Raw genomic sequence first — 14196 nt, 5'->3', positions numbered from 1 at the left:
GTGTGTGTGTGTGTGTGTGTGTGTGTGTATGTGTATTTTTAGTTCTCATGTGGAATGGAATTGTTGGATCATATGGTGATTCTCTGTTTAAGCTCTGGCGACATTCCAGACTGTTTTCCAAAGCATTCTTACTGTATCACATCCTCACCAGGCAGTATATGAGGTTCTTTATTTCCTTGTCAACTCTCAACTTTGAAGAATCAGAAAGAGCTATTGCCTTGTCGGGTTGGAGCGATAGCACAGCGGTAGGGCGTTTGCCTTACAAGCGGCCAACATGGCCGACCCGAGTTCGATTCCTCCACCCCTCTCGGAGAGCCCGGCAAGCTACCAAGAGTATCTCACCCGCACGGCAGAGCCTGGCAAGCTACCCGTGATGTATTCGATATGCCAAACACAGTAACAACAAGTCTCATGTTGGAGACGTTACTGGGCCTGCTCGAGCAAATCGATGAGCAACGGAAGGACCGTGACTGTGATGCCTGGTGGTCATCTGCTTATCTTCTCTGATAAACTGTCTGTTTAGCTCTTCCCATTTTTAGATATGGCTGCCTGACTTTTTAATCTAGTCTTGTGAATGCTTTATATACCTGTTCTTACATTTGTGTTCTGTGGACAGAAATTAGCCTACAGAAATTTCTTGGCTGTCCACCAAAAATTTCCTCCCAAACACACAGCTCAAAAATGTAAATCAGAGTGTTATGGGTCTAAGCAGAGGCAGATGTTATACTAGCTAAAAATTCTAATTTTTTAAGTGGACTGAATAAACCTTTTGCTGGTTCATAGAATATTTCTATTCTTCTGTCACAGCAGGTATGAAAAGGTTGGTTTTAACATATTTTGTGTATTTTGTATATTCTGGTTGCTTTTTATATATTCTAGATATTAGTTCTTTGTCAAGATTATTTGGTATGCAAATACTTTCTATCATTCAGCAGAGAGTACTTTCTTCTGCAGTATAGAAACTTAAATTTCATGCAGTATTATTGTCATTTTTTGCTTTCTTTGCCAACAGTTAATTCAGTGAACTGAAGGTGTATCTGAAATCAGTATCATGGAGAATTATAGATTTGGTCTAATACTGAAGTTTTAGTCCATTTTTTAATTAACTTATGTATGGTGTGAGATAGGGGTTCAATTTCACTTTTTAGCATGCAGTTAATCAATTTTCCCAACACCATTTATTAGAGGCTTTCCTTTATCAAGGTACCTTAATTCCTTTGTCATAAATTACTATCCATACATCGATGGGTTTACAAATGAACTCTCAAATTGATTCTACTGATATGAACTGTAACTTTAACTAAGTATCACACTGTTTTGATTACTGAAACTTTACAGTAGAAAATCAGGAACGCAATGCCTCCACCTCTATTTTTTCCAGGACTGCTATGGTGATTTGGGGAATTTCACGATTCCATAAAAATTTTTGCTGTATCTAGTCTATGTCTTTTTGGTGGGGAGGAGGGGCTAGGCCAGACCTAGAGGTGCTAAGGGTTTACTCCTGCAGGGGTTGGAGAACCATATGTGGTGGCAGGGATCTAATGAGGTCAGCCATGTGTAAGAACAATTGCTTTGGCCCTTAATCTATGCCTTTGAAGAAAATAACTGGAATTGTGATAGGGAAAATGCATTGCATTTTCATAATGCTTTTAGAGCCATTTTAACAATGTAAATTCTCCTAACCTGTACATATAAAATATCTACTTCCTTGTGTCTTTTATTTCTTTTGACAGAGTTGGCATATAGCTTTTACCTCCTTAGCTGATTCCTAATACCAGATGTTTCTGGACAAAAGTGGAAATGCAGTTTCCACCCCTACTGCACAGTTCATTGTATGCACACAGAAATGGACATTTTGGTGTCCATTTGACACCTGTTGGCTTTGACAACAGATTTTTGTGTTTGGGCTACTTTATAGTATTGATCTATTTATTGTTTTTTTTTTTAAACAGGCACAAGCAGAAATAGCTCTTTTCCAACTTGAATTCCTTTCATTTCTTTTTCTTCACTATTTGCTAAAGCTAGGACCTCCAATACTATGCTGAATAATAGAATAATGATGGCAAAAATATTATACATCTTACCTTTTACCTGATTAGAGGTTTTTCACTGTTGAATATAATGCTAGCTATGGAATCACTGTACCCCCCCACCCCGAGTTTTAAGTTCTTCTATCCCCAGTTTGGTGAGAACTCTTACCATGAATGGGTGTTACAGAGTCTACAGATATGATCATAGATTTTTGTTGTTGTTAAGTGTAGTATAGCACACTTGTCGATTTGTATATACTAAACTATCTTTTCACCCTTAGAATGACTCACTTCATCATGGTGCATAATCCTTTTGGTTACTGATCATTAAGATTTTGTTAATTCTGTTGCATTCATGCTTATTAGGAATATGTTTCCTTTTTAATAATGTCTACTTTTGATATCAGGAAAACATTTGCCTTCCAGAAACTTGTGAGAAACTTCCATTTCTTCAATTTTCTGAAAGAGTTTGAAAAGCAAAAATAGGCCACATTTGGAGGTTTGGCAGAACTTAACCAGTAAACCTGTCTGGACCTAGGGCTTTTGATTCTGGGGAGATTTTTGATTACTCTTTCATTTCCCTTCTAGTAACTGGTCTGCTCAGGTTTTCTTTTTGTTTCTGATTTGGTCTTGGGAATTTGTATAATTCTAAAAATTCATCCACTTCTTCCAAGTTTTCTGGTTTATTGGCATAAAGTTGTTCTATGATTGTAATTCTGAGACATTTGTTTATAATGTTCTTTTATGATCTGATTTTTTCCTATTTTTCTCTTTTCCTTCATGAGACAAATTATGGTTTTGTCAATCTTGTCAATCTTTCCAAAAACAGCTCTTCGTTTTACCTACCCTTTGTATTGTTTCCGATTTATTATTTTTGCTCTAATTTTCACTATTTCCTTCCTTTTTGATCTGGGTTTCATATATTGTTTTATAGTTTCCTTAGATGTGAGGTTGTTTTTTTTGTTTGTTTGTTTGCTTCCTGATGTAAGCCAGTACTGCTATAAACATCCATCTTAGCAATACTTTTGCTGTATCCCAAATGTCTTAATTTTTATTTTAGGAATCTATTTCCTGATTTCCTCTTTGAATCTTTAGCTGTCGAATGATAGCATGTTATTTAATCTTTAAATGCTTGCATGTTTTCCCAATTTTTATAGTTTACTATATCTTTATAGGATTTTGATCTAACAAAAACTTGGTATAACTTTTATTTCATGGCTTAATGGACACTTGGTTTTGTGACCTAGAATGTGATATAACCTGGATAATTCTTCATACACAATGGAAAAGAATATGTATTAGGATTTTGAGGGTTTCTCTATTAATCTGAGCTCTTCTACTTACAACTTTTGTATCTTCTGATTTTGTTTTTCTAGTGGATCTGTTCAATAAGAGTAGTGTTTTATAATGCCCTGCTACTATTGTGTTGCTGTCAATGTCTCTCCTCAGATAGATCTCTTAGTAGCTGCTTTCAAGGTGTCGTTGGCTTTCATCTGCTACATCTATATTGATAAGAGGTAAGTCTTCTTGATAAACTGATCCTTCAATCAATATAAAATGCTATCCCTATCTCTTACAGCCTTCTTTTATGTAAATTCTATTTTGACTGATGTAAGTATAGCTGTCTCTGTCCATTTTAGGTACCACTTGTATATATGATTATTTTCTAGACTTTTACTCTAAGTCTTTATTATCAAATGTTCAAGTGTACCACTTATAAGCAGAAGGTTAAATCTCATTTCCCATTCATTTAACCACTCTATGCCTTTTGAGGAGTTCAATCCACTAAAATATTAAGTAATTGACATATAGGTACTTATTGCCTTTGTCTATGAGGATAGCATGTAGTCTGCAGTCTGGCTATTTCTCTGGCTTTTCGTGTTTTCTCCATGTGCACTCTGATATTGGCCTTTTATAATGATTAGTTTCTTTTTTAGTTTCTACATTTTGTGTTGAAGCTACCATGTAGTTTATATGATGTTCTCAGATATTTTCCCTTTCAAATGTAAAGCAAATAAGTCAGAGTTAATTCTGAGTTTCTTTTATATTACATGCTTCTTTCTTCCATTTTGTGCCTTTTATGTATCTTTCTGCTTCCAGGGGGGGTTTGCATGCCTTATACAGACCATTAAATGTTTCTTGCGGAGCTCATTTAAAGGCAACAATTGCTTTTAGCTGTTGTTTTTTTGAAAATGTCATATTCCTCAAATCAAAGTGATAAAATATGGAAGGATAGTAGATAGATGGGCTTTTTATTTAATGCTTTAGATATACTATGGATATAGGGGTGGTTCTCCTCAGACTGGAGAAATTAGGAATTGTTCCTTTCACTTCCTCAATTTCATCTCCCACTAAAAGTTATGCCTTTTAAAAGTTCTCCAATAAAACTCATCTTTTAAAAAATTCCTTTAAATTTTTTATTTCTCTTCCTTTCTGATTTCCTCTATCTTGACCTCGAGGCCAGTAATTCAGATTTTGGCTTCTGTTCTGCTATCCAGGCCTATTATTGCTCTCTCTTCACCTTAACAGCCATACTTTTAGCTCTCTTCCTTTGTAACTTCTCTGAATTTACTAATGGCTTCTTTCCACTGATTTTTTCTTCTATGCTGTGCAGGGGATTAAGCCCAAGTCTTATGGATGCAAGACATGTACTTTACCACTGAGATGCATCACAGGCTGATTTCTAAATTTAATAGAACACCAAGAGAATTGTTGCTTGGAAGTCTTCCTCAGGAGTTTGAAAGTTTTGGTAAATTTGAAGACATTACTGCCCTTTTGTCCCCATTCATTAATGAGGTAAAATTTCTCCATTTTTTTTCTATTATACCTGGTGCTATGTGAGGATTAGGGGTGAAAACCTGAGTATGAGCTGTTCTTGGTAATAATCACCAACTTATGCTCACAAAATCAAGTCAGTGACTATGATTCTGACCCTGTGTGCACCAGTAGATACCTTTTTGGAATTTTGGTCACACTGTCCTTTTAATAACTACAGGGCTGCGTTCTAGTTGGCCTGAACTTTAACTACGTTATTGCTGGTGTCTGGCAGCAGATACAAAAGTTGAATTTCAGCCAACCTGGGAAAGTGACTCAGAACTGTAGCCATGTACTTTGTGGGGCTAAGTTTCAGATCAAAAAAGGCCCCATGATGCATAAACACTTATAGCAGAAAGGTAGTGGTTGTTTTTTTTTTTAATCAACAAAGACTTGCACCTGCCTTGTATTCAAATGGGTCTGTGTAGATGATAACTTATGCGATGATCCAAACTTAGTAGATAGCTAGTTTCTACCACTGCACTTGTCCTCAATTAAAAATAAAAATGCCTTGTAAATAAATGACCTACTTATTCACAGCTGAGAGTGGGCCGGCTGCATTAAGATGGCTGGCTTAGATTGCATGTGTCCATTAGCTGAGAGTCTCCTTTGCTATATTTACCTAATAAGGGCAAGGCTTTCCTCAGGAATGGTTGCCCCCCTTCACCCCCCAGTTAAACTGCCATAAACATCAGAGAATGCCCAGCGCTGGCTTTAAAACATGCTTCCAGTTCTCAGTCACTTGCTTCCCAGGTCCAAGTGTCAGTCAACCGTAAGCTTGCTCTAGTCTTGGCTTAACTGAGTGGGCCCATCTCAGGAACAATGACCTCCAGCAAGACTACCAGCAAAATATACACAATGCCTACTGCTAACTTGAACTCAAGCTTCTAGTTTGTAACCACCATTTCCTAGTTTAGTAGATGTAAAGCCAGAACTTGGGTGCAGAGAGTAGGCCCCCTACTTGCCGATACTTTAAGGATTCATAGCAGGTCTGTTTTTCAAATCAGTGGGATCCACACAGCAGTCATGTTCCTTATTGCTTCCACATCTTGTATCTTTACTGTTGCAGCTGGATCTAATTTTACAGAAGAGTTATCTCCTAGCAGTGGCTGCCTGGATTCAGTCATGTTTTCGGCTGGTACTCTGTCAAGTCTCTTGTTAACTTTCCTTAACTTTCAAGTAGCAGCAGCAGCTCCTCTTAGTTCATAGCAGACACTCTCTCTGATATACTGTCATAGTTCTACGCTGAACGTTCTCAGTGGAATCCTAAGCAGGATTCTGTTATTAATTGTTGGTGTTGCACTTTTTGTTGAGGGATCCCAGAAGCATTCTCAAATTACTCCTTTTTCTGCCATCCTGGCTTTGCACTCTACTCATCATGTATTCTTAAAACTAGTATTAAGAATAGTATTTCTTAAAGTAGGATTTTAGAAAAATCAGTTACTTGTTATGTTCTGATTTGTGCCCTTTCTCCAATCCCTACTAAATTCAAATATTACAGTCCTAACTCAGAATACCTCAGAAAGTGCCTGTTGTAAGTAGGATTTTTACAGTGATAATCAAGTTAGATGACGTTATAGGGGTTGATCCTAATCCTATGTGTTTAATTCCAAATATCTACTTACATGGATAGAGAAAGATGATATGAAGTCACAAGGAAAGAGAGCCACCTACAAAACCAGAATAGAGTCCTAGAACAGATCTTTCCACTGTGGCTCTTTTAATACCTTGAATTCAGTCTTCTATCCTCCAGAACTGTGAAATTAATTTCTGACTTAACAAATAACCCCAAATCACTGTTAAAACCATTCAATATGACAGTCTATCATAAATAAGTCTAGGAGTTCTACTCTGCCATGCATGTATCTGTGAAGAGCCCTGTGTCATCCAAATGACAAGAATGATGCCTTTTATCACAGGCAGTGTATATACCACCCTGGAGTTGTTTCTATTGACCGTTTTCAAATTCACATGATCAAATAGTCCTGTGTCCCCCAAATAAGGTCAAAATGGCTAATCAGGCATTCTAGAATCTGTATTTCTCTTAAATTCCAAATAAATCACCAGAGAAGGAATTCTTAGTATATGACAAACTCGACTCTCTTACTGCTATAACATCTGCTTAGTTTCTTTGCTTAAATAAAAAAATGTTTTTGACAGGGATGATGCAGAGAAAGAAGCTACAGTTATGATCATGTCAGGGATTTAAAATACTGAATTTCTGTTTTTAAACCAAAAAAAAAACACAGAACAAAATTCATGATGGACACAAAACAAATTAAAACAGTTTACCAGTGTACTTACTTATTCAGTCATATAATTAAGAGTATTACTTAAATTATTTTTTCAAACTCCTTATTTACTTTAATGTTGGGTCACAGCTGGTGGTGTTCAGGGCTTACTCCTGGCTCTGTGCTCAGGGATCACTCCTGGTGGGATTGAGGGAACCATATAGATAGGTGCCAGGGATCAAATCCAGGTCAGCCGTGTGTAAGGCAAGTGCCCTGTCTGCTGTCTGCTCCAGCCCTCAAATTCTTTTTTAAAATGAGAAGTAAATACCAAGGGTTAAGAACCAAAGTTCTATAAATTATGGGATTAAGGAATATGGACTTCTGCTCTAACCAAGGAGTATTAGGGTCTGAATTTACCCTTCTGAAACTAAAAAACTGGACAAAGTATACGAAATAGTGTTTAACACACTAGATAACAGTCAAAAGAGAACAATGAACTATCATAGTCAGGAATAATTGATGAGAGTTCCACTTAACTATCATAACAGTTTAATTTGCTTCTCCAAATTAGTCAGAGGGGAATCTAGGAGTTGCCCAACAGACTCGGGTGAAGAAATACAACCAAAAGTACAGTGAGAGGTCAGAGAGATAGTATAGGTACAAGGTTTAAGGTTCTAGCCTAATACAAGACTGATACTGTTCAATACCCGGCACTGCAAACAGTCTCTTAGCACTTCCCGGAGTTTACCCCTCAGCACAGAGCCAGGAGTAAGACCTGAGCAACAGGAGGTGTGGCCCAAATATCCTCCCTACAGTCCAGAGTACAAAAAGAATAAAGATATTGGGTCAGTGGTGCAACAGATAACACGTCTGATTACGAATTATAAGATTCAAAAAGAATAATAATAATAAAAAAAACAATTCACAAAGTAGAGCACTAGATAAAACTCTGTACTCTGTATAGAGTAAACTATGGAAAGAAGATACATGTGAAGGGAATCACAGAAGTGGGAAAAGAGCTTTAAAGATTATAAGGAAAAGTAACAAAAGCCTATATGGTGCAGATAAAGCACCTGTTTCCATAATGTAGACTAGAAAGCCTAGTAATTCACAGGGAATTTGTTTTAAAAACAATGGTAACTTGCTTCAAAAGTGGGGAGAAATGAAAATACATGATTTGAAGATTCCTTTATTTTGGGGGGGGTCACACTCAGCGATACTCAGGGGTTACTCCTGGCTCTGCACTCAGGAATTACCCCTGGCGGTGCTCAGGGGACCATATGGGATGCTGGGAATCGAACCTGGGTTGGCCGCGTGCAAGGCAAATGCCCTACCCGCTGTGCTATCACTCCAGCCCCCTGAAGATTCTTTTTTTTCCCTTTATGTCCTTATGATTTGAAGATTCTTATACTATATGTGAAATGGTAAAATATTACTTGTAGGCTAATAAATTAAAAGTGTACACTATAAATCCTAAAGTAGCCACTAAAATAAATTACAGCCACTAAAGTTATAGCCAAAAAGTTAACAAGTATAACTTAAGAAAAAGATTATTTTGGTTTTTGGGCCACACCTGGCAATGCTCAGGGATCAGGGGACATATGTTGAGCGAGGATTAAAACCAGGATTGGCCATGTGCAAGGCAAAGCACTTTAACCCCTATACTATCAATCTTGCTCAAAAACCTGATTTTTTAAAAATCCAAAAGCAGGCAGCAAAGAGGGATGAAGGAAGAGGAGAAGACCCCCCCCTTCAAAAAAACAAAAACAAAAAAAGCCCCTTAACTCAAATCAAACACATTTAATAAAACCAAGAAATGAAACCATGTCAAGCAACCTAGTTATACTGGGAATAAACAAGTCACTGTCACTGTTACTGTCACTTTCCTCCCGTTCATCAATTTTATCGAGCGGGACCAGTAATGTCTCCGTTGGAGCCTTTGTTGTTACTGTGTCTGGCATATCGAATACGTCACGGGGAGCTTGCCAGGCTCTGCCGTGCGGGCGAGACACTCTCGGTAGCTTGCCGGGCTCTCTGAGAGGGGCGGAGGAATCGAACTCGGGTCGGCCATGTTGGCTGCTTGCAAGGCAAGCGCCCTACCCGCTGTGCTATTTTAATAATACTGATATGACTGATATGAATTTATTCCTTCAAAGCAACAAAATTAATTTTACATGTATGTGTACTCCATTCCTTCCTTCCTTCCTTCCTTCCTTCCTTCCTTCCTTCCTTCCTTCCTTTTCTTTTCTTTTTGAGGAAATTGACAGGAAATCACTGAAACAGGGCCAACAAGTTTCACTGGGAATCAGTGCCAGAATGCGTACCGCACATAATAGGACTAATCTGATTAATGGTATACACACAAGTAACTTAATATCTTCAGTGGTGCCTGAAACTGTTAGCAACCACTTTATAAATCATGATAAATTAAAAAACAAAACTCGTACTGAAAGATAGTAGAGCATGTAAGGTGCTTGCCTTGTTACATGCAACTGACTTGGGTTCCACACTTCTCAGATGATCCTTCCAGCCCTCCAGAAGTGATCTCTGAGCCCAGCTGGGTGTGACCCAAAACCAAAACAAATAAAAATAGGGGGGTAGGGGGAAAAACCTTTAGTGTAAGGTACTTGCCTTACACATGGCCAAGCCTGGTTCAATCTCTGGCACCACATATGGTCTCCTGATTACTCTGAAAAGTGATCCCTGAGCATAGACCCTGGATAAGTCCTGAACACAGATTAGTGTAGCTCAACCCTCCCCAACCCTCCCACCCCCCCCATAAAACAAAAACAAAGCAAAAAAAAACCTTCAGTGTTATCTGGTATGGGTTAATCAGATTAGTTTGTGTGATTAAAATACACAAACACTGGGGATTATAGCTCAGTGCTAAAGCACTTGCCTTGTATGTCTGAGGCACTGAGTTCCATCCTCAAAACCACAAAATAAAGTACACAAGTCATTTAGATAGTGAAAACACTGGGAATTTGCAGCAAGTGACTATAATTACCTTTATCACTTAAAGACATTACCCTTTAAGATCAAGAGGCTTTAAATCCATTCATTCTCCAAGTAAAAATAGTTGTAATAGCCTAATTAACCTTTATCCCTTTGAAGTTCATCCTTGGAGACAACATCAGCACAGGCATCAAAGAACTTCTGTAGAGTATCAACTTGTCTACATAGGATATCTCTAAAGGTTTCCATTTCAGCCAATTTCTCACGCAAACTGTGACCTTTCTGCAAAACACAAAAAGGCAGGGGAAGATGCAATCCAAGTCAATGAAACCGAAGTTGAGTTTTACAGTGGTTCAGCACATTACTATTAAGGGCATAGGACAGGAAGAGTTGTGAAGATCAATGTAATATGACTGGGAAAGACTTAAAAACTGTCGAGGACACACAAAAGAATCTCAGAACAAGCAGCTCACTGCAGAGATGCCTCCGAATTATGCAACAGGTGGATTTCACCAGGCTACTCCATATGGGAGCAGATGCTGTCCCTCCACCTGCCCCTTAGGAATCCCAGTGACCGCCATCTTCCAGAACTCAAAGAGAAGCCCAGATACATGGGGAGCAGTAATGGCAAATGCCAGGCCTCATGGAATGGGGGATGGACCAACCTGTCTTATCCCTCCATCCCATGGAACCTTGAGATGGTGCCCACCAATTGCTTCTGGCTACTATTTGAGCTCCTTAATGACCATCATCCAGAGACACACAAAAGAATCACAGAACTGAGCAGCTCGCTGCAGAGATCTCTCCAGGCCCTAATTATCTAAAACTTTTAAAATTCCAGGATCAACATCTTATGCTATTCATAACAAGCAATGCAAAATATATTGTCTAGCATTGCCTTTTCGGCAGGTTTGAGTGGTGGCAGGAAAATGGTATAATGGTGGGATTGGTATCAAAATAGTGAATGTAATCAAAGTAGAGAGAGAGTATTATGGTAATTGCCACAAAGGCAGGGGGAGGGTTGGGATGGGATGGGGAGAATACTGGGGATTTTGGTGGTGGAAAATGTGTACTGGTGAAGGGATGGGTGTTTGATCATTGTATGACCAAAACTCAAACATGAAAGCTTTGTAACACGGTGATTCAATAAAAAAAAAAAAAATTAAAAAAGCAACCTGTCTAGGGACTTGATGGAGACACGCCAGGAGGAATTAAGAGAGCAGTAAGTCCAATAATTTGGTCATATATTAATTTAAAATATTTTCTATTAGAAGACTGTGAAAGAAAACAAAGACACTGACACATATAATACTTGGTATTCTTTCAAAGAACATAGTGTGTCATGTATAGGACAGAATAGCTGTGTTATTTGGTCACAAAAAAGTTTTTTATTTCATAACATTTGGGCTCTTTTATAACTGGTTAAGTAGCAGAAAACAAAGGGCAACATAAATAATTCTTATACAAAAAGATACAAATGGACTTTGTCCATTTTCCATTGTCCTTGGGAAGATACACTAATTATTAATTTCTGGTTAGTGACCGATTTTTTTTTAATTTTTTAATTATTTCTTAATTTTTATTAGTGAATCACTGTGAGGTACAGTCATAAACTTACGAACTTTCGTGTTTGCATTACAGTCATACAATGATCATTTACCCATCCCTCCACCAGTGCCTATTCTCCTCCACCAATGTTCCCAGCATGCCTCCCACTGCTCCCACCCTACCCCCTGCCACCCCATCCCACCTCAGCGACAGGGCATTCTCTGTTGTTCTCTCTCCTTTTGGGTGCTGTGGTTTGCAATAGAGGTATTGAGCGGCCATGTGTTCTCTAGTGACAAATTTTCTTCTTTGACCAAGAATTTTAAAGTTTTCTCTCACTGACTAAAAAAATTAAACCCAAAATGTTCATTTTATACTCACAAAAGTCACAGTTCACCCCTTATTTTTCTATATCAATTTCAAATAACTTACATCAAAAACTCTTTTAAAAACTAGTTGTCTTCATCACATTCAGCACTAAACACACTAATTTATTGTACCTTAAAGCATTCCTAACCACAAACCTTGAATGAAGAGGTGGATGTTGCAGAATAGCCACTTGCTCCAGACACTAGTGATACCATTGACCCATGTCGGCGTAAGCTGGATTCAGATCCATATCCAGATTCAGTCTAAAACAGAAAGTAAACTACATGAAAAACAAACAAAAAAAACCCAAAACAACAAAACCTAAAACTACTTAAGAGATAATAAAAGTTATACTCTAAATTGTTAGGTTAGTGTATCAATAATTAGCAACTTGAGAGCATTTTCTTGCTTTGTAATAATTAGTCTTAAACAGAGCAAATCTAAATGGTATTTTAAGATCTGAAAAAAAGTACAAATATTACCAAGTTGTACTGAAGTCTCCACTTTAAAAGTTTTATTCTCGTCTTTTATTTTCAGATTTTACTATTTTAAAGCTATAAGTATCTCCTTTCAACAAAGACTTGAACAAGCGAAAACTACAACCACAATGACACTGCTATATACATTCTATGAAATACAAAGCAAATAAATGTGAAGGCTGAATTGCATTTCTACCAAAGTTAAATTGCATTTAACTTTGTAAAAGTTTTACTTAAAACCCACTATATACTAAATTACGTATTATATTGTAGTATATTGTATTATATTGTAGTATATTGTAGTATGTGTATAATTATGCATGAGTCTGACAACTCTAAATAAATAGAAAATTCACATGAATGCTAATCGCACTGCTGCTCAATTTGAATGGTGACTAAAGGTTAAGAGTGATATGCTTCCATTTAAATGTAAATTATGCTCAATTAACATTCTTTGAAAAATATGAAACAAGCAATAAAAAGTTAAAAAAAAAATTGGTAACTTCTCACTCTATTCCATCAAGTGTACTGGATATCTTTAAACATAAATGTAGCACTGTCCTCCTGTTGTTCATCGATTTGCTTGAGCGGGCCCAGTAATTTAATAAATATGCATATACATACACGAATCACTAAATTTTAAGAACTAGTCATTCTAGGAATTGTGTCAGTGATGCTCCTATTCTTTAAAACATTCCTGATAATCTTACCACTACACAGAGAAATTTTATGACACAATCACTAAATAAGTATCTTGACTCACTTGAGGATGCTGCCAAATTAAAACTTAAAAAGAAGATCATTAACAGCCTCAAACTTTATAATTAAGTTTAATTTTCTTATTCATATGAAAGAGGTCTAATTTAGTTTTCTATAGCTCTCGAAAAATAAATATGCCATCAAAGATAATAATTAATAAAAATGACTGTCATAGTGGCTAAAAATAATTATTAAAGTTTTAAAACCGTTCTGTAAAGTGGTAATGTTATTGACACATTCCAGCTTCCCAAATATTTCTACTATGAAGACAAATTTAGCCTGAATTTATAAAAGGACTGCTGTCTGAAAGCAGTGCAAATGGAGAGGACAGAAAAAGGACAGAAATGGTCACAACGGATGTACTATTAAACATTCTTAAAGAGCACAAGGGTCAGTGGCACATACTTCGTAGCCATAGGACCCTGTTTTGTTTTCTGGAAAGGCATGGCCCTTCAAGCACCAACGGGTATAGTACTAGAGGAAAACAAGCACCACCAGAGGGCCAAAGCAGTACCACAACCATAGGTCCTAGCATCAAACAACTCAACATGGTTTGCTGGGAGTGGCTGAGAGGTCAATGAGCAGTAACTAGAATGAATCCTCTCCCACAATACTGCATGAAATCTTCAAAATCTTCAAAATCTATATGCTTCTGGAGTAAACTTAAGACTATTATTTCTAAATCCCACATTCACTTTTCTACAAGAAAAAATAAGCTGTGCTTAGTTATAATCTCTAATCACCAAGACATATTTTAAGAATATCAAATCGTATCTGAAACAACGCAGAAGTCACTGTATGATATTTTTTCTATTTCTTTTTTTTTTATGCTTTTTGGGTCACACCCAGCGATGCTCAGGGGTTACTCCTGGCTTTGCACTCAGGAATCACTCCTGGCGGTGCTCGGGGGACCATATGGGATGCTGGGAATCGAACCCGGATTGGCCGCATGCAAGGCAAACACCCTACCCACTGTGCTATTGCTATAGCCCCGATATTTTTTCTTTTAAATAT

General features: G+C 37.4%; 1 protein-coding gene across 2 annotated transcripts in view; it reads right to left on the bottom strand.

The window, feature by feature from the left end:
- CERT1 (ceramide transporter 1) overlaps positions 1 to 14196 on the bottom strand; it is a 99741-nt gene that overhangs the window by 43573 nt on the left and 41972 nt on the right. For both annotated transcript variants that reach the window (XM_056112650.1, XM_056112649.1), the window contains exons 4-5: positions 12100 to 12207; positions 10174 to 10312 (exon numbers count right to left, since the gene is read on the bottom strand). In XM_056112650.1, the coding sequence (XP_055968625.1) occupies positions 10174 to 10312; positions 12100 to 12207 (247 nt within the window). The remainder of the gene's footprint in view (positions 1 to 10173; positions 10313 to 12099; positions 12208 to 14196) is intronic.

The sequence above is a fragment of the Sorex fumeus genome, unplaced genomic scaffold (genome assembly GCF_029834395.1).
Source record: "Sorex fumeus unplaced genomic scaffold, SorFum_2.1 ptg000018l, whole genome shotgun sequence".
NCBI lineage: Eukaryota > Metazoa > Chordata > Mammalia > Eulipotyphla > Soricidae > Sorex > Sorex fumeus.
This window is presented reverse-complemented; position numbering and strand designations above follow the sequence as displayed.